Consider the following 22,852-nt stretch of genomic DNA (forward strand, 5'->3'; position numbering starts at 1 on the left):
GTGCATTTTCTGCTTTTTTAGTTTCTTTCTTTGGAGAGAAGTCAAACACTAGAGCATGACCTTATATAGGTATTCTGAGCCAGTGGCGGTTCTAGGATTTTTCTGAAACAGGGGCCGAGGGGTGGTGGGGTGGCAAAAATTATGATGACCCTGAAACGTAGTGTCAGCATTGTCAGCAACAAGCAAAACACTATTTGCTAAGTATCTTCAATTTATTTACGCAGTTAAACCAGTTGAAATTACACAACAATAAATTTGTGCAAGAGAATATTAAAATATATTATTATAATATATTTTTCTAAAAAGTGTGGAAGATTCTGCTTGTGACTAGTTGGCTCAGATGTGTTGACCACTACAGAAGCTTCGTTTAGAAAGCACAGGAGATTGTGTATTTCTTTTCTTCTGTACCCCCATAATCCCTTCCTGTTCGCTGCTTTGTCATAATAAAAAGGTATTTTGAATGATCACAATGGGAGTATGTCAGACTCTCAATGTGAAACATTAAAACTGTTCAGAATCCGGACACTTAGACTTCCATTCTCTGTGTCAAACAGCTGAACAGGACAGCTTTAAAAGGAGAAAAAAAAAAGAAAGCTCAGGAGATTTAATCCAATGTTTTATTGGGCTCATGTCAGATCCATGTCAGAGTGAGCCTGCCCATGAAGACACAGACATCACCACCAAAGATGTACTCAAAGGTTTGTGTGTGTATTTTTGCACAAAATGGTCAATTCAGATGAAAAAAAAGCAACACTGAGTCATGGCAAACAAAGCTGGTAATATACCACTGTTGTTATTCATTCAGATGATGAGCCTCCTTGCAAAAAGAAGAAAATGTCAGCTCTGGACCAACTGTTTGGAGAAGACTTTCAAGCAGTGACGTGCGGTCAGGGGAGGCTGTCATCATGACAAAAAAATAATTATAGCATCAAATTTATATTAATATTTGTCCATTGCTCTGTATGTATGACTCATTTCAAAGATTTTTTATAGTCAAAATCGCTGAATTTGCCTATTTCCTGTTCAAATAAAGAAATGAAACGAGAGGTGCGGCAGCAACGAGTAAAGCCTCACCTCTGAATGCGCAATCCATAACAAACTGGGTTGATACATGGAATTGGAGCGTGCTGGTTGCCGTACATCTGCATGTCGCCATTATAATGTTTCCAGATACTTTTATTTGACCTGATTTTCCACAGTCTGGCTGATGTCTTTAACCCTTAAAGTTTAATGTTTGCTAGCGACATATTTAGTTTTGCTGATGGGAAATAAAAGCGCAGTGAAAAGGCACAGGTTGCGGCAGATAGTATTCTGCCGCACTGAAAGGGGGCGTACGTGAAACTGGACTTTCCGTTAAAAGTGGATGCGATTAACACAACACCGGAGCTAAAAGGTTTGCTTCAAACTGCGGGACAGAAGATAGCTCGCGCTTTTCAAACAGACTGGTACACCCGAAAAAAAACGACTGGCTATGTGGCTGTCCTTCGAAAAATCGCCTTTGCTGCTTTCCCTGCCTTTTCTTCTCAACTTGTGCCAATGTCTGGACTAACACGAGATATTGTGACATTAAAAAACTACCACGAAGCCTCAGCAAAGATGAGAGCTCGACCACTCACATTCAAAGCCTGATTGCTTTAAAAACTTTAGGAAGCTCAAGGATCGATTTGGCTTTGACGAACAGCGGAAGCTCAACGGTAGCATCCACAATGCTATGGTAAAGGAAAACCGAAAGAGTTTGAAAGACCTCATTAATGCAACCTGCATCCTAGCTAAACAGGAGTTAACATTTCCTGGTAACGATGAGCGTGTAAGCTCTTCTAAACGTGGCATATATGTAGAACGATTATATGGTTTTGCTGAGAAAGATGAAAGGTTAGCTAAACATTTGGACACATCCACTGTGTTTTCTGGCTTGTCAAATAGAACACAGAATGATCTAATTGAAGCAATCCTCTCCATTGAGGCGGAGAGATTTTTTAAAGTAAAGGAAAATAAGGAGGACTTTTACAAAAAGGGCGTAGGTTTGCATAGGGACGGTAGGGACATAACACTACCAACTTTTCAGGATGCTAAAATTGTCCCCACCAACTTTTAAGCAACCTTACCTTTTTTGCATGATATAATGTTCAGTTACATAGAGAATTTAGATCTTTCAATAGTTCCATATGTTGTAAGGATAGAATTGACCCTACCATTATTAAGTGAATTATTTTCATTATGTTTATGTTTGCTAATAAAAACCAGACATTTATTCAGGAAGTTTTCAAAATGTTTCTTTAGTATTTTTTGAAAACAAAGGTTTGAATCGAACAGTGTATCATCTGAACCAATGCATGTAAAAGTTATTATCAGAAGATAAGGATTTATTTTGCATTGATCATTTTGCCTATTAATTAATTAGGTTCATATACATGAGAAATGTGGCCCTTTGCCCCCTTCATCCAATCTGTTTGGTCTAATTAATGTCCCGTCCCCAGCAAAAAGTGTACCTACATGCAGGTTATGCTGTTATATCGTCCCTACGAATGTTGATACCAAACCTATGCCCTTCCAAAGTAACGCCAGTTTTTGTGGTGAAGGACAGGCGCAAGAGCACAAACAGTTTTCATTTCAATCTTATAAAAAAAAAATTTTTTAAAAAAGCTTAGACCAAGAAAAATACAATAGAATATTTAAAAACTAAATTTTGGCCTTAAATAAAATATTCTTTGTTTTTCTTTTCACACTTTTTGTTTAGCAATCTGTAATAAATTGATTAAAGTATCAGAATTAAAAGTTTTAAAAACAACTGAATATTTCACTAAAGGTCAGAATTGAATTCTGTGGTTTTGTACACCACTCTTTACTCTCATTTATGTTGCATGAATTATAGAATTGCGACGACCAACACATTGAGGGTGTAGAGCAAATGCATGTTATTTTCTTACTTTTACGTATCGATAATATGTACCGTGTGTGCGTGTTTTGTGAAGAATGCTGATGAGATATGAAATAACCAGTAGCCAATTGAATAAGCTACCCTTTTTGGTTTTTTATATTTGGAAATCTGACACTAAAGGAGTCAGTGCCTCACCAACCATGAACCTCACCGCACGTCCCTGTCACGCAACATAAGCGCCTAATGTTGGCGAGACGTGTGCTTTATGTTAAAAGGACACAATTGCTAAATGCTGAAGGAAAGCAATATTATCAGGTGCAAATTCTTTCCATAATTTTTTTATGGTAAATGGTGTTAACTTATATAGCGCTTTTCCACCTTTCAAGGCGCTTTACACTATCTCACCATCCACCCACTGGTGACGCAGCACCTGGAGCAATGTGGGGTTCAGTGTCTACCACTGAGCCACGCCACCCCTATGTCAGTTTATGTCAGTTCAACACCACAATTTTTTCAGTGCAGTTGTAATTCTAGAAGACGACAGGAGCTGGCATATCGTCAATCCATCTAACTAACTAACGACATGTTTTATTGCCTGTCGCGATATGCCATGAGTCCATTTATCACACGGTAAATCAAAATGAGGGCGGTCATTTTCACGGCTGTGTTTTATCGCTGCGTGCGTGCTTGTCATATGAGACTCCAGTTCTTTTCACAGATGTTTATTGGTCATCAATACGCCATAAAAATAAAGTTCAGACATACAAAATAAGAAAACACATCTATATTAAACACTGTAAACGTTAGCATTGCTACATTGAGGCTGATGGGGAAAAAGACAACCTACTTTAGCCTGCTATAAAACATTGGCAGTCTTCTCCAAAACGCAAACTTGCGGTTAAAAGGTGACCCTTCAAATATGAAAAATTGCTTACTTAACAGCATTTAGAAATGAAAAAAAGGGGGAAAAAAGATTACTGACACGACATGCAATGACAAAAAGAGCTTTTTTTGCAGAGTGTAAATCTTCCTTTTAGCGGTTTAGCGAACGTACTTCCGATGAACATTTCAAAAATAAAAGCACGTCATGTTCGTCACAACCCAGCACATACACACGCACAAATCCGATACGGATAAATAACGATTTCTGGAGTTATTCCCACATACTTCAGAATTCAGATTCTACACTAAGAGTAGCTTTAAAATGACACCCTTTATGAAAAATCTGATTGGCAATGAATAATTATTGTGCTACTATTATATATTGTAGTATATAAATTAATGCTAGATCTTTTTTTAAAGATTGTTTTGAATCATGTTGGAAAGGCAAAGTCAGTGTTCTGAATCTATTTACATTCCTTTCTTTTTCACTAATTAATTCTATGAGCATTTGACCTTATTATTTATTTGTGTTTATTTGTACTTTAATCAAGAATGTAAGTGTTCCAAAATGTTTTTTTGAATGAATAAGTGCCATCAACAATTTCATCGCCAAATTAGAAAAAAAAAAAAAAGGGGGGGGGGATTATTAGATTGGTCGACTAATCGTAAAAATAGTTGGCTGACTAATCGGGAGAAAATTAGTCGTTTGGGATGGACCTAGTTGTACGGTGTACCGGAACATATTTCCTCCACACCCTTCACACCTCCCAATTTCTTGCCTGTATATTAAAGTGACCCATTTAGCTGATATTTCAAATAAATGACAGTTTTCTTGTAAAAAAAAAAAAAAAAAAAATGTATCCTTAAATGCATGAATTGTGATTCCCTCCCTAAATTTAAGTCATTGGCTGCCAGTGATGGCGCTAGAAGTCCAATGCATATTGACTGGAAGACACTGGAGAAAAACTACTCAGTTTGTGGACAAAAATTCACTCCAATCCATTTTTTAGAAGCCATTTCCTTTTGTTCATTTACATTGATTTTACCTGATCTGTCAAGCACCACAGAATATTGTGTTTGATGGCTACACAAACCCCCAAAAAGAACAATTGGATTGCAATCTTGAATCATGAAAATCATTTTTTCCTACTCGTTACCATTCTCTAGTTATGAGCAGTTGAAAAACAGCAAGTATTTTTTTGATACATTTTTGAACGCAAACCTAAGTGTTCTATAAAACACATCTTTGGGAGTGAATGAATTTATTATTTTTGAGATCTGTTGTTGCGTTTTCTTTGTTTTTTTGTTATTTGCATATATATTTTTAATTAATTAATAATAATAAAAAAGAAACCAACAGGTTGCTACCAATTTTTTCCACTCCAATAATGTCTCTGTGAACGCATTTGCTGCCATTGACGAACAAATATTTTGAAAAATGATGTTTTCTTTTCCTATCCATCCTGTTGGGACATTAGAGGAGACCCAACCCTTTGCACTGAAAGGGCTCATCCGGCGACGTCAATGAGGCGGGTAGTGATGCATATATTTTTTTTCCGGGACTTTGAAATTTGGAGAAAAAAAAAAAGTACTTTTAACAGTAGTTTCACCACACCAAACATTTCACTTGAATAGATGTGTGAAGAAAAAATGCTACTCTTGCTACTTTGGCATACACCAGTTGTTTGTTACTTTTCCAAAGTTGGGTAGGGAAGCTGAAAATTGTACCCAAGAATGAGCATTACTTCCAAATAATATGACTCAAGTTAAAGAAAAAGGGGTCATCCATTAAATGCACTCAAGTAAAACATATTTGGTTAAAAGAACTCATATACTGCTTATCATTTCTTTTTAAAAAAAAAAACATATAATCAGAGTCGTGTTACTTGGCATTGTAATTCTTCTCATTGTATTGGAGACTCGACCTCCTGACTTTCCTGCATTTCAATCAAGTCAACAAAATGAAACGTTTCCAGTGTATTGATTCAAGTTCATTTTGAATTTTTAGATGATTTTTAAAAACGTTTATTTCAAGTTAGGGTTTTAATGTTCTCATACGCAACAACATATTGCACAAAAAAGTGAAAATGATCAAATTTAAAACAACGATGTCAAAATGAGCAAAACTATTTTAGGTGTACGTATCACATTTTCTTTTAAATTTGTGAAAAACATAAGTTAACCCTTTAAAGGGTACTTATTGAACTCACTGGCTGCCATTGATGATGCTCTAGAGTCCAATCCATTTGGACAGCCCCTTCCAGTACAAATACATGGATGAATAAAACTGCCAGCAGTTTGGTGGGAACGTCGTAGACCTTCCCCTTGAACTCCACCTCTATGTGGCTGCAAAGAACCCGACGACGACCTCCCCGAATTCTGTGAGCGAGGCCGCTTTGCCCGTAGCGCCGACACCCGGTCCTCTTGCGATCGTCGGAGAGTACATGAGACCGAACTAAATCTGAAGGAGACCTAATGGACTCGACGTCTTCTAAAAATGAACATTTGGAATGACTCGCCCTTCTTGACGCCAAGGACCAAACGTTCTTAATCTCATTTAAACCTGAAGAAAGACACAAACAATAGATATTGAACATGAATTTACACTCTGATAAGCAACATTGTTTAGATCTTACCTGACAGTCTCCAGGCTATAGCTGGGATCCTCCTTGATCTCCAATAAGACCCTCTTTCCTTCTTTCTCTATTCGAATTGCCCCGAGATTCAACTCTTGAAGATGGGAGGGGTTTAACTTGAGAGCCTTGGCCAATGAAATGCATCCTCGCTGAGTGATTCCGCACTTTGTCAGGCTGCAACAAATGGAATGATTCCCTTTAGTCAAGAAGGGAACCTGCTGAAAGTGATGAAGGTTCTGCTGAAAGTAGGGGTGCACGATATCCATTTTTTGAAACCGATACCGATAACTTCCTGCTCCTCAAGGCCGATACCGATATGATATCTGATAATATATGTACATTTTTTCAATGTATATTCACCTGAGTTTTTGAACAAATGTAGGTCAAAAATACTAGTGATTGATTCAATATAGATTTGCCTTTACCGAACCAGAATTTTCATGATGACATGAACATTATTATAATGAACAAAACAAAGACAAGAACAGTTTTGACTCCAAATAAACTGTCCATATTCATTTTTCAAAAAATTATAATAAATATATAATTACAAATATAATTTGAATCAATCACAATCAGTCAATATAATTGACGATGTGTTCCCCTGAACAATGAACACCGATGTTTAACAAACATAAACCCAACAGGTATTCTGCTTTGTCAGCAGATAATATATTTGGTGCAACAGGAGAGGAGACTTCTGTCATCTTGGTCCATGGAACAACTTAATTAATCTGGCAATTACATATCAATAACCAAAAGACCTCTCGAGAACGTGAAGAAATAACACTGTAAGTTGCAAACATTTGCTAATTGCCATAGTAAGGTTTATAACTCAGTGAAGGAAAAACACTGCCTCTAGAACAGTAATAAAACTTTGCATACTGGCAAAACAGGACTGGAAACGCACAGATCCCAATTCGACACTGTGCCAAAAATATTATTAAAAGCATCCGATAACATATATTATTATCGTATTTATTGGGATGATGTCATAATTCCTATTATCGGACCGATAAGTATCGTGCGCCTCTAGCTGAAAGTAACATTGTGTCTGCCTTTTCCTTGACTGATACAGGGTTGATGCGGGTCATTAAAAAGCATGAAGTCATTAAATGGATTTTGTGAAAATTGGGGCTTTAAAAAGGATTAAACGAAATGTTTCAAAGCCTTTCAAATTATGTAAACTTGACAGGATTTTTTTTTAACATAATTGATTATAGTTATGCAAATCGCAGCAGTGATTCTTTCCATTACTCGACCAGATCCACGAAAGATGACGAACTGAAGGAGCTCCTTACTTAAGGATTTTTAAGATGCAGTGTGGGCTGGCCAGTCCTTTCGAGAGGATCTCAACCCCTTCATCCGACAGATTGTTCTTGGTCAGGTCCAGCTCTTGAAGATGGGAGGGGGTTACCTTCAGTGCCTCAGCCAATGAAACACATCCTCTACTGGTGATCCTGCAGTGTTCCAGACTGCAATAAATGAGATAATTGCATGAAGTCCAGAATGGAACATTGGTTAAAGTAATGATGGTTCTGCTGGAAGTAACATCGTGTTTGCCTTTTCCTTGACTAATACAGGGCTGATGGGTGTCCTTTAAAAGCATCCTAACTCAACTGTTTTTTTTGGTGAGAATTAAAGCCTTAAAAAGCATTAAACTAAATGTTTGAGGCATTAAACTTTACGGAAACTTGACAGTTAAAACATTTTTTGGACATAATTTATGAGAGTTGCTGGTAATAGCAGCAGTGATTCCTTTGAATCGTCAACGGGATCCATGTAAGATTATGAACTCTTAGAGCTCCTTACTTGAGGACTTTTATGATGCAGTTTGGGCTGGCCAGTCCTTTCGAGAGGATCTCAACCCCTTCATCCGACAGATAGTTCCAGCTCAGGTCGAGCTCTTGAAGATAGGAGGAGGTTACCTTCAGTGCCTCAGCCAATAAAACACATCCTTTCTGAGTGATGCTGCATGATGACAGCCTGCAACAAATGATATAATTGCCTGAAGTCAAGAAGGGAACCTGCTTGAAGTGATGAAGGATCTGCTGAAAGTAACATTGTTGCCTTTTGCTCGATTAATACAGGGTTGATGTGGGTCATTAAAAAGCATTTAAAGTCATTAACTGTTTCTTTGTGAAAATTCAGACCTTAAAAAGCATTAAACTACATGTTTGAGGGATTTAAAATTATGTAAACTTGATGAGATTTTTTTTTTTTAATTACAGAATTCATTAGAGATGCTGCTAACAGCAGCAGTGATTCTTTTGATTAGTTGACCAGATTCATGGAAGATTACAAACTGAATGACCTCCTTACTTGAGGATTTTTAAGATGCAGTGTGGGCTGGCCAGTCCTTTTGAGAGGATCTCGACCCCTTCATCCAACAGATCGTTCCTGGTCAGGTCCAGCTCTTGAAGATGGGAGAGGTTTAACCTGAGAGCCTCAGCCAATGAAACACATCCTTTACTGGTGATTCCGCAGTGTTCCAGACTACAGCAAATGAGATAATTGCATGAAGAAGGGAACCCGGTAAAAGTGGTGAATGTTTGCTCAAAGTAACATCGTGTTTGCCTTTTCCTTGACTAATACAGGGTTGATGGGCGTCATTTAAAAGCATCCAAACTCATTAACCGTTTCTTTGTGAAAATCCAGGCCTTAAAAAGCATTCAACTCCATGTTTGAGGCATTAAAAATTATGTAAACTTGACAGGATTTTTTTATTCATTTATTATTATTACAAATTTTATTAGAGTTGCTGCTAACGGCATCACTGATTGTTTTGATTAGTTGACCAGATTCATTGAAGATTACGAACTGAAGGACCTTCTTACTTGAGGATTTTTATGATGCAGTGTGGGCTGGCCAGTCCTTTCGAGAGGATCTCAACCCCCTCGTCAGACAGATTGTTCCACCTCAGGTCCAGCTCTTGAAGATGGGAGGGGGTTACCTTCAGTGCCTCAGCCAATGAAACACATCCTTGCTTTGTGATCTCGCACATTGTCAGGCTGCAACAATTGAGATAATTGCATGAAGTCGAGAAGGGAACCTGGTTAAAGTGATGAAGGTTCTGATCGTTGAGCTGTCCTCACAACACGTAACATGTGTTGCTCTACAGCCAGCGAACCAAAAAATGAAACTCTCCAGAGACAAGGCGTACTTTTCTTGGGTTTATGGAGGTCTCAAATAGTTTGTTGGTAACTAAAATACAAATGAATACATTCAAAATGTAATACAATAATATCTTCCAACGTGTGAGTAGCTTAGCAGAAACACAACAGAATGTCTCAGTGAAATCAATGGATAGTGAAAAAGTTCGCCTCAAAGAGAAAAATACATTTTTCTTTCAAACTCAATATAAAAACTAAGTAAAAACTTACAAAGACGAAGGTTAGCCTAGGCTTAGCTGGCAGAGCAAGTTCGTCGATGTTACCTTTAAGCCTCACAGGCGCTGAGAAACGTGCTTGAAATGAGGAAAAAAGTTTGGTGTCTAAGATCACTCAATGCGACAGATGCTCTGGTCCTCAACATATATGCACTTTTGCTAGAAAAGGATAGGTCTCACTCCCAGTGCTTTTCAGATGAAACCTTTGGACAACAGTATTTATTTTTTAACTAACTTTTACAATTTTAACCAACTTATTCATTCTTTATCTTTTTAACACATAGACATGACAATCGTGTCTGCCTTTTCCTTGACTAATACACGGTTTATTCGGGTGATTAAAAAGCATTAAAAGTCATGAAATGGATTTTGTGAAAAATCAGGCCTTCAAAAGCATTCAACTAAATTTTCGAGGAATGAAAAATTATGTAAACTTGGCGGGAAAACCTTTTTTTTTTTTTTTTAAATGAAAATGAGATAATTGCCTGAAGTTGGGAGAGGAACCTCGTTAAATTGATGGAGGTTCTAATCAAAGTATAATTATGACTGCCTTCGGGCCAAAATATACTGGCCGCGTTTACAGCGCACTACGCAGTATGTCAAAAATTGGCAAAACAAAAAACCAAACAAAAAAGTGGCTGCGCACAGCTGCGGTCCGGTAATTCCATCCCGTCAAGAGCTCTCGGGTAATCGGGCACGAAAATGTGGCATTATAAACAACGACAAACACACGGAATCTGTACTCATCAGAGAAGCAGAGAGAGAGGTGGACTTGATTTGACTGAACATTTTCCCGAATTTATTTGCTTTTACTATGAGTTTGTGGCACTATTTCTGTTTTAAATTACATATCTTGCATAATAACTCACCATCAATCCTCATAGCTTCTTCTGCAGCTTCCTTTTTAATGATCTGCTGCATCATGAATCACATTGTAACTTTCCACCTCCACGATGAAGCATTTGTCCATGTTTGCAGGTGTTTTTACCGTGAATAAGCAACTGGGCTTTTGATTCCAGGCCTTGCTCGCCCATTTTGACAGATGCGTGTCCGGCAAAAATAGAAAATAGTCTAAACCATCCGGCTGGTTCTGACACGCCGGAGATGGTCCACAGTCAGTCTGGAGCACTGACGCGGCCTCTATACTTTGAACAGTAGGATAAAATGGAAACGGATTGGGTTCAGCGCTATATCTTGCAAGACCCAGACCGAAGACGCGTCTGGTATATTTTGGCCCTTATTGTTGGCTGGTTGCAGCAGTATCTCATTAGATACTGTAAGTCAACCCTATCCAAGGAAGAGTATGAACTGGAGGTAGATTTCTAAGTGGAAAAGTTCCTTACATGAGGACTTCTAAGTTGCAGTGTGGGCTGGCCAGTCCTTTCGAGAGGATCTTGACCCCCTCGTCCGATAGACCGTTGAATAATAGGTCCAGATGCCTCAGGTTGGATGGAGAACTGAGAACGGAAGCCAGCAGGTGACAGCTGCCTTTGTCCAGGCGACATTCACTTAGACTGGAGAACACAGAAAAGAGGAAGTCGTGAGAGGAAGCCAAACCTAACTTCTGCTGACTTTAGTATGGTGCTTTGAATAATAATAATACAGTTTATTTCAAGATACAAAACAAGACAACAAAAAATAAAGAGCAAATGACAAAATCCAAAGACATTATGCACTTTCTTTTCCCGTGATAATATCACCAACATTACTTGTGCTTGATGGAGGCAGTGTTTGTTTTGGATGTCGTCAAGAAGGACGTTTATCTCGTACAACCATGATGTGTGAATGGTCGTCTTTTGTTTTTTTTCCCTCAAGATTATAGATTGGATTTAACCCAAACTTTGACCCATTTGAGATTTTTCAAGATTTGGGATTTCCTACTGTTTCAGGATGAACTTTAGGTAAACCTGTTACACTGACCCAGCTTTTTGTTTGCAATTTCTTACCGTCTTTGCTGATGTCACTGACTTAGTTTAGGCATTACACACGTTGAAATTAGGGTTAGGCAACAATTAAATGTGTTCATCTCAAGTAATCGCATGAAGTCTTTGCAATGAATCACACTGTCATCATCACTTCAAAAGTAGCAATAGACGTGGTTATAGAGTTATCTTTCCACTCGTCCAAACAGCCACGAGTCAACTTCGCCATCAGTGCCAACCATTTCTGGTTCTCAGACATTTTTCAGAAACCAGAGCTTTTTGTTCATTTACAATGATTTTGGCTGATCTGTCAAGCACTACAGAATATTGGGTTTCATGGCTACACATAAAAGAACAAGTCGATTCCAATCTTTCATCAGTAAAAGAAGTTTTTCTACACTTTTCCGTTCTTCAGTTATGAGCAGTTAAAAATCCTCAATTCTTGTTTCTATACGTTTTGGTAGTGAACTTAAGTGTTCCAAAAATTTATGAACACATCTTTGGGAGTGAATGAAGTGATTTTGTTTTGTTTTCCGATTTGTTGTCGCGTCTTCTGACAAGCAATTGTGTTTTAATTTGTTTTTGTGTGTGTGAGAATTGTATTAGTTTTTTTTTAATCCATCTTTTTTGTGATTTTTGATTGTTTCATAATTTTTAGTTGTTTTCTTTGTGTTTTGTGGACTTCTTCTTGGATTTGCCATTGTGCTTTTGGAATCCACTTCATTTCACTTTAGAGAACTTACTCTGATTTTTGAGAAGCCTTGACCACCAACAGAAGCTTCTTGAGTCCCAAAGGCGATGGGGAGTAGCGGCTAAGATCAAAAAACTTCATGGTTTCGTCGTCCGTAAGTAAGAAGAAGGCCAGGGCCGACCACATATCATTTGACATTTGACGCCAGGACAAACGTCCTGAAACTAGTTGATGCTGGATCTGCTTCAGTAAGGAGTTGTCTTTCAGCTCGTTTAGACAGTAGAACAAGTTGACGTTCTTTTCTGGAGTGTTTCGTTTGATCCTTTTCTGTATCAACTTGACCGTCTTTGACTTGCTTTGCTCCCAGTCATGAGGAACCTTCAGCAGCGCCCCCACTATTTCCTGGTTGCACTGCAATGAAAGGCCAACGAGGAAGCGGAGGAACATATCCAGGTTTCCTTCACTTTCCGAGGCTTTCTGGAGAGCTGACTTGTGGACCTCAGTGATTGTCTTCCGCTTAATAGACATGAACAATTTTTTCCATCTTGATGTATCCAGTACGTTCTTGTTGTCGTGGAAGAAACACATCTTTACGTACAGTGCGGCCAGATACTCCTGGATGGTCAGGTGGATAAACTGAAACATCTTTTGTTTCCTGCTTTTGAGCGGATGGACCTCCTTAAACACCTCTGTGAATAAACCGCAGTGTTTCGCTGCTTGGCTGTAATCAAAGCAGCTGTCCTCCAGGTCTTTCTCGTAGAAGATCTGACGCTGATTCATGGTGTGGTCAAAGGCCAGCTTGGCGAGCGCTCTCATGTAAGGGATGTACTCCGCTGTATTTCTCTCCTTGGAGTTTTCCAGGTGGTGACCAATAAACGCCGAGTACATGTCAGTCAGCGTTGTGGGAAGCTCTCCCTCTTCCCCTTTGTCCAAATGAACCTGAAGAACTGTGGCGGTGAGCCAGCAGAAGATGGGAATATGGCACATGATGAAGATGGTGCGAGATTTCCGAATGTGCTCAGTGACGCGCTCCTCATTTGGGAACCTTTTCCTGAAGTACTCCATTTTCCGGGAATCGCTGAATCCTCCAACCTCTGTTCTGCTGTCGATGAGGTCGGCGGGGATATCGCGGGCTGCCGCGGGCCGCGTGGTGATCCAAACCCTGGCGCACGGAAGCAGGTTCCCTTTGATGAGATACGCCAGCAGTACCTCTAGCGGGTAGCTTTCCTTCACGTTCTTGTTCACTTTCCTCACTTTCTTCAAGTCGATTTTGAAGTTGCACTCGTCCAGTCCGTCGAGGATAAACAAGATCTTGATCCCGCTGCTTTCAAAGTCCCGCTTCCCAGAAGTTTGCAGGCCGACAAATATATTGTTCAGTCGCTCACTCATGTGCCTGTCTCCGCAGACAAAAGTTTGGATCAGCTCGGCCAACGTAAAGCTCTCCCCTTTCTCCATGTTTAACTCGCGGAAGGTGAAAGGAAATATGAAGTCCACGTCCTGGTTAGTACTACCGCTGGCCCAGTCCGACACAAACTTTTGAATCAGGAAGGTTTTTCCTATTCCTGCGAAGCCGACGGTGAGCATCGTGCGTATCGGTCGCCGGTTGCCGTCGGGGCTTTTGAAGATGTCGCACGGCAGGATAGACCGCTTGGCCGCGGCATCACACGTCTCCATCTGGAGGACCTCATGCCGCCCGTCTGGGCTGACGTCTGCCCCGTAGGTGATGTCTAGCTCCGTGTAGACGTCCTCCAGGGGCTGCTGCTGCCAGCGCTCTGTGTTGCCCTCAGAAGCAAACCTGTATAAACGCCGCAGGTTGTCTTGGAGTTCCCTCTTCAATCTGGCAATCTGATCGTCATCGTGGACGGAGAAGTCGGCGTCTGAAAGAAAGCAGCAGAGACAGCAGTTTAGGACAAAACAGTTCCATTCCACACCTAAATATTTATTGATAGATTATGACGTTACATTATTATATTTGACTTTTATGTGATACTCGTGTGAATTTAAAAATAGTTTGAAAGTGGGTATTTGTTAACAATAGAATCTATATTTTGTTTCACGTTTCATATTGACCCTCTGCCAGAGCTCCAAGTGCTGCCGGGATATGTCGTTCACTTGAGGAAACGAATCCATTCCGGTTCGTTCAGTAAAAAGACTCGTTCAAACAAATCGTTCAACGAATCGTTCACCCCCCTCATCTCCCCATCCACACCGGCCCAAATGAATCGTTCGGGAAGTGACGTTGCCAAACGAATCATCAAAGACCGCTTAGCAATATAACTGAACAGGAAGTGACATTGCTTGATCCCGCCCCATCTTGCACGCAGGCTCCTCATTGGCCGCTCGTCGTAGATTCAGAAGTGAGTGACAGACTATATCATTCTGTTTTCGCCGCCTCATCTGACTGCCCACCCCACTGCAATAGCGAGGGAGAATTTCCGTGTCGTCTGACATATTTCTATGGGATCAAAGTTATGTCTCGTTCTAGCATTTTGATTTAGGACACGGTTAAACATTTTCCTTTTTTGGGGAATGGGGGCAGGGGCGCACGGACTTTTTCCTGCACGATCTCGATAACATACAATATTGCCACTACCAGCCTGCCTGACACGCTAGCTGTCACGCATATAAAAAGAGAAATTGGAAATTTTAATTTCTAATAATGGCACGACCAACACATCATATTTACCTCAAGCTTGTTGTTTTTGTTTTTATGCTCATCACTAGGTAACTATCATTAAAACTAAAGTGTAAATAGCTGGTTGTCAAATGTGTTGCTCTGAAATGAAAACAACACTAAATTTTGATAAAAAACTGTTTCATTGCAAATCAGTATGAAGTTGATCGTACTGAAATATCATTTTTTTCACTGGTATTGCTAAGTAAATAATCCATTCAGCTCCTCTGTTGTCCCCTCGTCTCAGATTGACAAATGCTGACGAGAAATAATTGTTTGCTCTTTACAAGGTCGCCTTTCCACGCTCATTAGTCTGTTAAGACAAATGGAGACATATTGCGACGTTAACTGTGCCCGCTTGCGTTGTTTTCGGGCGCTTGAGTGGGACGGGCTGGGCAGACCAACCAACCAACACCCGACATGCTCTGATACAAAAAAAAATAAAAGTTAAAAAACTCGGGTGGAAAAAATGACATGTCTGTGGCGGAAAACAGACAAGACTGAAAAATCAGTTTTTGCTCTTGCACTCCTCTTTAAAAGAAACTGCTGTATTTTAAGCCAAAACAACTGTTGTGTTTGATAGAACAATATGTCTGTATGTTCCCATAGCAGATTCAAGACCCGAACTATTTTTAATTTGTCCGTTCTACCCTGTAAACCCCCGTTTACAGACGTCGCGCAACCACCTTTGTTTTAACCCAGTCATAAAACTAAGGTCATTAATTATATTTATTATTCCAAATTTATGTTATTTTTAGCTTTGAATCGTTCATTGATGTCTAATATTTCCTTTATAAAAAAAAAACGACTTTAAAAAATTATTCACCCGCACATTTTAAACTTTAAAACAAATGACGTCGCAATGAAAAAAATGGCGTCTGTAAAAAGGTCACGCATATCTACCACATGACTCGCTTAATGGTATTTTTGTTGTTGTTATATGTTTTGTTGTTTTACGTTAAATGATAAATAATCAATCCAAACAAAGAAAAATTGAGAAAGAAAAAAAAAAAAACGTTTAAAGGGGTAAATTTATGAAAAAGAAAATCTCGACCACTCCTTGATGTCTGCGATTTCTGTATCGCGACCCTTGTTATACTGCCATTTTTCACCCATAAAATACCCCAAAAATCCAACTGTGGGCATTCACAACTGTGTTTTGACACTCAGTGATACATGCGACATGGAGTTTTTGGATCGAAACAAGGTACTGTAAGTACGCGATAATATCTTGTTAAAATCATGGCATCTGTAATTCTGCTCTCGCCTCCAGATAGGGTTTTGCTGTTTAAAAAACATTTTTCTTTTAAAAATGCCCTCCTGTCCAAAATTTTTCTTCTTTCAGAAAATTGAGATTTTAAGCTTTCCAATGATGTATCACACATGCATATCGGACAACTTTGAAATTTGGCCAAATTGGGGGTCTCAGAGCGGAACTTCAAGTCACCTGAGTTTTTTCCACCATATACTGTTTCATTGCAAATCAGTATTATGCTGATCATACTAAATACCGTATTTTCGGACTATAAGTCGCACCAGCCATAAAATGCCCAACTAAGAGGAAAAAAACATAAGTCACACCAAAGTATAAGTTGCATTTTGGGGGGAAATTTACTTGATAAAATCAAACACATAGAACAGATATGTAATCTTGAAAGGCAATTTAAAATAAAAATTAGGGCTGTCAAAATTGTCGCGTTAACGGGCGGTAATTAATTTTTTAAATTAATCACGTTTAAATATTTGACGCAATTAACGCACATGTCCCGCTCAGACAAATATTCTGCCTTTTAGTAAGTTTTACAGCAAGGCTTTTTGTGCTTTCTAACAGCGAACTCTTGTGGTCGCTTTGCGACATGCTTTATTGTTTTCTTGCTAGTTCAATATGGCTGCATGACGTCTCGGGCTGACGCCTACGTTGTAATGTTGTGCTTATATGATCCTTGGACAAGATTTGTCCGTAAGTATGGTTGTTGTAAAGAATGTACATATTATGTTAGTAAGCGAAATGTTATATATTTTGTATGAGACACTTTTTGTTTATGTTTAGTGAACCTGTATAGCGTGCTGAGCTAACGTTGTTCCTAATGCAATGCTTGTGTACTTTTTTTTGTAGTTTTACGACGGTCTAAAGAGGACAATAGTTTGAGGCCATTTTATTAATAAATATGATGAAAAAGGAAGAAGTCTTATTATTAAGGCGTCGTTCACTAGCTGTCTAGCTTTGGAAAAAGTAGACGCTTCGGAGTGAGGACAGCATAGACAGATTTAAATGACAGTAGAGAGAAATGCCCACTACAGTCCTTATGTACCGTATGTTGAATGTATATACCCATCTTGTGTCTTATCTTTCCATTCCAACAATTTATTTTACAGAATACATACATATAATTTACTGAAAAATATGGCATATTTTATAGATGGTTTGAATTGCGATTAATTACGATTAATTAATGTTTAAGCTATAATTAACTCGATTAAAAATTTTAATCGTTTGACAGCCCTAATAAAAATACAATAGAGAACAACATGCTGAATAAGTTTATATTATGATAATGTTACATGATGCATGAACAACGAAATGCGAACCGGTATGTGAAAATAACATAGCTATTAAGAGTTATTCACATGACTATAGCATAAAGAACATTCTAACAAGTTTACCAAACCATCAGTGTCACTCCAAAACACCAAAATAACATGTGAAATGATATAATAATGTGGTAATAATTTCACACATAAATCACTACAGAGTATAAGTCGCACCCCAGCCAAACTAAAAACAAACAAACAACAACAACAACAAACAAAAAACTGCGACTTATAGTCCGAAAAATACGGTAGTCATTTTCCTGTACACCATGGGTGTCCAAACCTGTCCTCAAGGGCCGCTGTGGGTCCTGGTTTTTGTTCCTACCAATCGAGCACAGACAGTTTAACCAATGAAGTTTGTGCGAAAACAAGCAGCACCTGACTGCAATCAACTGATTACGCTTGAGAGACACCAGATTGGTGAAAGGTTGTCCTTATGATGGGTTTGAACAAAAACCCGCACCCACTGCGGCCCTATGTGGAATAGTTTGGACACCACTGCTGTACACAGATGAGGTGAATATTGCTGCCATGAAGCCTTCACAGGTTGACATTTCTCTCCCAACTGCGCTGCCGTGACGCGTCCGCAGCTCAGCTTTGGCTTGCCTCGAAGCTACTGGCGAAAGAGTTTTAAACTACTGTAATTTTGATAGGATGTCCTAGTCCCGAGTCTGTTGAGAAAAGTAGTACACTAAACCATGCTCACTAGGTTTGCGTGGTGTTTTTGTGTGTTTGAGCAGCACATGATAGGCTCCATATTAAGTTTTTTCCTTTCATTTTTGACTCGTTCACTGCGTGACTGAGAAGTCAAGTTAGCAGCAATGTCGGTCAGGAGCCGGAGGACCGACGAAGTGAACGGGAAGTGACATAACTCAGTCTTGCCCCCTGCCTGCACGCTGGCTGCTTATTGGCCACACGTGGAAGTGAGTGACAGACGCTCTGATTCCATTTCCGCTCCCTCCCCTGCCCACTATGAGACTGGCGTCTGATTGGTCGTGCGCGATATCAGACGCTGCCGTTTTCTCAACTCCCTCCTACGCAAGTCCCAACTTCCTGAAGAACTAATCAGTGCAGAAGGTGATTAGTTCGGTATCAATCCTCCAAACAATTCGTTCAAAAAGAACGAATCGTTCTCGACCAATACAGCACTAGCTCCAAAGGCTGAGAGAGCGAGAGGTAGAGCCAGCAGCATGAACAGACCACTCCCGGATTTAAAAGATGACGTTTCATTTCATTAAAATGAATAGAAAGTGTGACTTTTCAATTTTTGTGACAATAATGTGGATTGTTGAAAAACTATTGTCAAATAGTGCCATTTTTGAAATGTAAATGACACCGTGCTCATTTGCTCAGTCTCGATGTGCAACATGTCAAATCGAAGCTAAGACGTTGAATTTTTATGACCAGTTTTCAAAATTTTACTGAGATTTATAGTTTAGCAGTCATCAAGCAATTTTTGTGATTATCCGTATTTGGCATGTGAAATTCTTTGACTTTAGCTGGTGATGACACTTTCAAAAATGTAAGAGATTTGGAAAATAAAAGTTCATGACATTTGATGATTTTGGAGTAAAAATATGGGAAACAAGGCATGTTTGCGCCGTTTTTTTTTTTTGGGGGGGGGGGGGGTTGTGGGCATGTGTGCCTCAAAATGACCTCATCTATTGCTCCGGTGATGCATTCCAAAGAAATAAATGAGATGAGGAAGAGCTATTGATGAGATTTTGATGAGAGCTCACCATTCTCAGATATGTCTTAGATGACAACGAGAAACAAAGTCTATCTATTGTTCCTAAGGGCCTCTTAGGAGAAACAGAGCAGCAACAAATGATCACAAAATGAATGAGAAGCAATAGTTATGTCTCAGGAGGTGATATTGGGAAATAGATGAGCAACAACATTTTTGCTACGGGTTGTTTCATGGTTAACTTCCACAGTTTTCAAGTCACCTGCTTTCTACCACGGGAAGCTACTGTATGTTGGGGACTAACCTTTTATTTCCAGCACGTCGCTGCGCAGCTTCTCGGCCAATTCGTTGTTCCCGATCTTCTCCAGAATCTTCACGGTCTCATCCAGAGTGTTCTCGCCGTGCTTAATCAAGAGCTTGTCAGCTATGTACTCAAGGCGGGTGTTTTCACGCACCCTTCTAGGCAGGGCCGTGTGGAACCTGAAGGACTCAAAGTCGTCCTCCCCCAGCTCCATCAGCGTGTTCCACAGCAGCTCCTTCCGTCTGCTGTCCAGAGCCATCCTTGAGATTATACGCTTAAGGGAGGTGACCGTCGAACACGTATCTGCGGACGACAACTTGTTTTGACTTATTGTAACATGAGCTCATAAACCGTTTGAGTGATGTGACGCAAAACACAGATGTCAGGTTTTCATTCCTCTTAGCAGTGGTCGAATGTAACGAAGGAAAAGTAGTTTTTCATTACTATACCTATGTGCATTTTGGCGTATTTATACTGTACTTAATTACAAATATGAAGAGGTACTTTTTACTTTTACTTCAATACATTTTCCAAAAGTACATTATATGTACTTTTGACTCTACTACTTTCCAAATTGTTTCCTGGGTCGCACGTTCCTTTGAATTGTTTTCTTTTTTTCTCATTATGAATTGATCGCCCTCATGGCTTCGGCGCAATCGATAAGCCCTGTGCAACTATACCTTAACTGAGCACTAGAAGCAGCAACAGCGTTTCCAATATCAGCTCCTTACGCTCGGTGTCCAGAGGCATCCTTCCACCCTGTAAACGCATGAGCGAGATGACCATGGATTGGGTATCTGTGAACGACAACTTTTCATGGCTTACCATAACTTAAATCTGTTGAAGGACTGATGGTTGTCCTCCCCCAGCTCCATCAGCGTTTTCAACAGCAGCTCCTTACGCTCGGTGTCCAGAGGCATCCTTCTACCTTGTAAACGTGTGAGCGAGATGACCGTCGATCGGGTTTCTACGGACGACACCTTGTTGTAACTTGAGCTCGTAAACCATTTGAGTGACGCGACGCAAAGCCTGGACGTCAGATCAATCTTTTTCATTCATGTCGGAACTCCCTTGTTGCTTTTTTAGCTGTATTGTGGCACTGAATGACTTGTTTTGAAATTGAAAATACCTGACAATATAGTTAAAGACATAATAAACCAGATTCGGTCTAAATTTTCTTTTTCAAAGAGGCAAAATTTCAAACAATCAAATAATAGCTGGCAACAAGGAAATGGATTCCAAGTGTCATTGAGGCGAGTTGCCACTTCTACATACCACAAGAAGTTGCCGAACCTGCTTAGGCACCCATGTCTTTCTAAAGAAGAAGAAACTCCAATGTCAGTAAACGAGCGTCGAAAATTCCGTCTTACGCAAAATATAATGAGGCATTTCAAGCAAAAAGACATTTCGGTTTTGGACACAAAATGTACTCTATGGCTTAAAAGATATTTTTTTTGTTTCCTGTTACGCACATGATAGAATTGCGGCGCGATAAATGAAACAGTCGGCTAACTTACCAAAGGAGCAAATGATAAAAACAACAACAACTTTAAAGCAAACAAACTTGCGACTCTTTTTTGTTTGTTTGTAATTTTCTTTTCAGCATAAGAGAAAACTTACGAAGCCTTGTTGTCACCTCGTCGCCTCCCGTCTGAGTGATGACTTGTCTGTCCGGTCCTCCGAGATGTCGGTGACACCCACAACACCCGTGTGTGCATGATTGCCACCCGCATTTCCAGATTGGGCGGTTTTGTGCCCAGTTGGTCTATTTTTAAAGACTGGGGGCGGGAGAAAATTTTTTGTTGTTCTCGACAAAAATGAAAGGAACAAAAATATTTTGTTGACAATTTCTTTCGTGACGATGACGTGACAAGATAAAAACGTTTCTTGGTGTAACCGGTCTGCAAGGAGCCGCGCCGAACGATGCGATCTGTCTTCCTCGTTCAGGTCAGGACTCGTACCCGCGTGAAACCTCCCTCCTGATTCCTTCAAGAGGGTGCGCTGGCAGCTGCAAGCTAGGGCTTTTGGCTTAGTGGTCAGCACACTCGCCTGCCGTGTTGGGCGCATCGTGCAGCGCGGTTAGGACTCCTGACCTAGATGAGGGCGATGGATCGCGTCAAGCGGCGTGGCTCCATGCAAACCAGTTACATTGGTGCCGTGACCCGGATCGGCAGTAAAGGTTTCAAGGGGAGCACGTGTATATTTTATATTTTTAAAAATGGTAAATGGACATCTGTTGTGTGCCGCGCCATAGACTTCATAACATATGGACGGGACACGGGAATCGGGGCAGAATAATAGGGGGCCTATTTTTTTTTTAAAGAAACTTAAAATTCAAATATTTTCAAAACCAAAACTGCTATCGACCAAAAACCAAAACAGGCACCTACCTTAAGCACACATGACACTCCATGAGCGGGTGCATCAAAAAAGTCAGTTTTTCCCTTATAAAATCCCGATGAATTATTTTTTATGTACATAAGTATAACAAAATTTGGCTATAAAAGTCTCAGATTTTACACTAAAGGCACAAAAATCACAAAATGCATGCCAAGTTTTCATGATCAATAGCAATATTTAACATATCATAAGGTTTTGCCCAAAATAGCAACTTAATTATGTTTTATTTAGTGCAAATTTGACGTTTTCAAGAGCTAATTACTCAATTTTCACATCACAAACGTAATAATTGAGGAAAGCATGCAGAATCAATTATAAATAATATTCAAATTGATTAGATATTCTATATACAATCATTACTTATTATTTATTGAATTCTGATGTTACTATAGGTCATGGGGAGTGAAGGAATTCGGCCTCCCGGCTGAGCCGCCGGGACCGCAACAGCCGAACCAGTAGGCGTCCCACTGGCGCAGCCCCAGCAAGTCGGCCGCGAAGGCCAAATCCCGCGCATTCACTCCGGTGTTAACCCTTTGTACTGACTCCATTCTGAACGGTTTAAAGAAGGCTCACTGAAAACAGGCTGACAATTTATTCGTCGATAGTGATCAAAAAACAAGGCAAAACAGACGACGAAGAGGCAATGTTGGATCCAAGGTTCGCAAAACAACCCATATATCGGAATGTCCCCGAGAAGCGACCGTTGTTCGCTAAAAGTTAAGTCTTTTGAAAGCTGCGGCGGAGTGGGCCTAGCGGAAGGCGTGCCTGAGTGTTGTCTTGGGATCATCCTTCTGTGGCAAG

The 22,852-nt window shown here is 39.8% G+C and overlaps 2 protein-coding genes across 3 annotated transcripts in view; both read right to left on the bottom strand.

Moving 5' to 3' along the window:
- LOC130928229 (uncharacterized) overlaps positions 1–10,705 on the bottom strand; it is a 76,250-nt gene extending 65,545 nt beyond the window's left edge. The window contains exons 1-7 of the mRNA XM_057854603.1: positions 10,654–10,705; positions 9,234–9,486; positions 8,719–8,892; positions 8,209–8,382; positions 7,698–7,871; positions 6,397–6,570; positions 6,034–6,283 (exon numbers count right to left, since the gene is read on the bottom strand). Coding sequence (XP_057710586.1) covers positions 6,034–6,283; positions 6,397–6,570; positions 7,698–7,871; positions 8,209–8,382; positions 8,719–8,892; positions 9,234–9,486; positions 10,654–10,705 — 1,251 coding nt within the window. The remainder of the gene's footprint in view (positions 1–6,033; positions 6,284–6,396; positions 6,571–7,697; positions 7,872–8,208; positions 8,383–8,718; positions 8,893–9,233; positions 9,487–10,653) is intronic.
- On the bottom strand, positions 9,414–21,380 carry LOC130915381 (NACHT, LRR and PYD domains-containing protein 3-like). Of its 2 annotated transcripts, XR_009063226.1 has the most exons (6): positions 20,477–21,380; positions 20,332–20,410; positions 19,655–19,954; positions 12,450–14,274; positions 10,654–11,298; positions 9,414–9,600 (listed from the first exon to the last, which is right to left on the bottom strand). XR_009063226.1 is itself a non-coding variant. In XM_057835668.1 (5 exons), exons 3-5 carry the CDS (start codon positions 19,908–19,910, stop codon positions 11,124–11,126), a joined length of 2,256 nt encoding a protein of 751 aa, XP_057691651.1. In that variant the 5' UTR covers positions 19,911–19,954; positions 20,332–20,410; positions 20,477–21,380; the 3' UTR covers positions 9,414–11,123. The 2 variants fall into 2 exon arrangements, 1 of the variants encoding a protein (XP_057691651.1); XM_057835668.1 differs by having other exon boundaries at positions 9,414–11,298.
- Between the last annotated feature and the right edge of the window lie 1,472 nt (positions 21,381–22,852).

This window comes from Corythoichthys intestinalis, chromosome 1 (assembly GCF_030265065.1).
Source record: "Corythoichthys intestinalis isolate RoL2023-P3 chromosome 1, ASM3026506v1, whole genome shotgun sequence".
Classification (NCBI taxonomy): domain Eukaryota; kingdom Metazoa; phylum Chordata; class Actinopteri; order Syngnathiformes; family Syngnathidae; genus Corythoichthys; species Corythoichthys intestinalis.

What these genes read in the sequence shown, in the direction of transcription:
- LOC130915381 (XM_057835668.1), bottom strand. Translation starts at nt 19,910, where the DNA reads ATGGCTCTGGACAGCAGACGGAAGGAGCTGCTGTGGAACACGCTGATG. An exon ending in CGACGTGCTGGAAATAAAAG is followed by an intron (nt 14,275 to 19,654) that starts GTTAGTCCCCAA and finishes GCTTTCTTTCAG; the next exon opens with ACGCCGACTTCTCCGTCCAC. An exon ending in AAGGCTTCTCAAAAATCAGA is followed by an intron (nt 11,299 to 12,449) that starts GTAAGTTCTCTA and finishes TGTGTTCTCCAG; the next exon opens with TCTAAGTGAATGTCGCCTGG.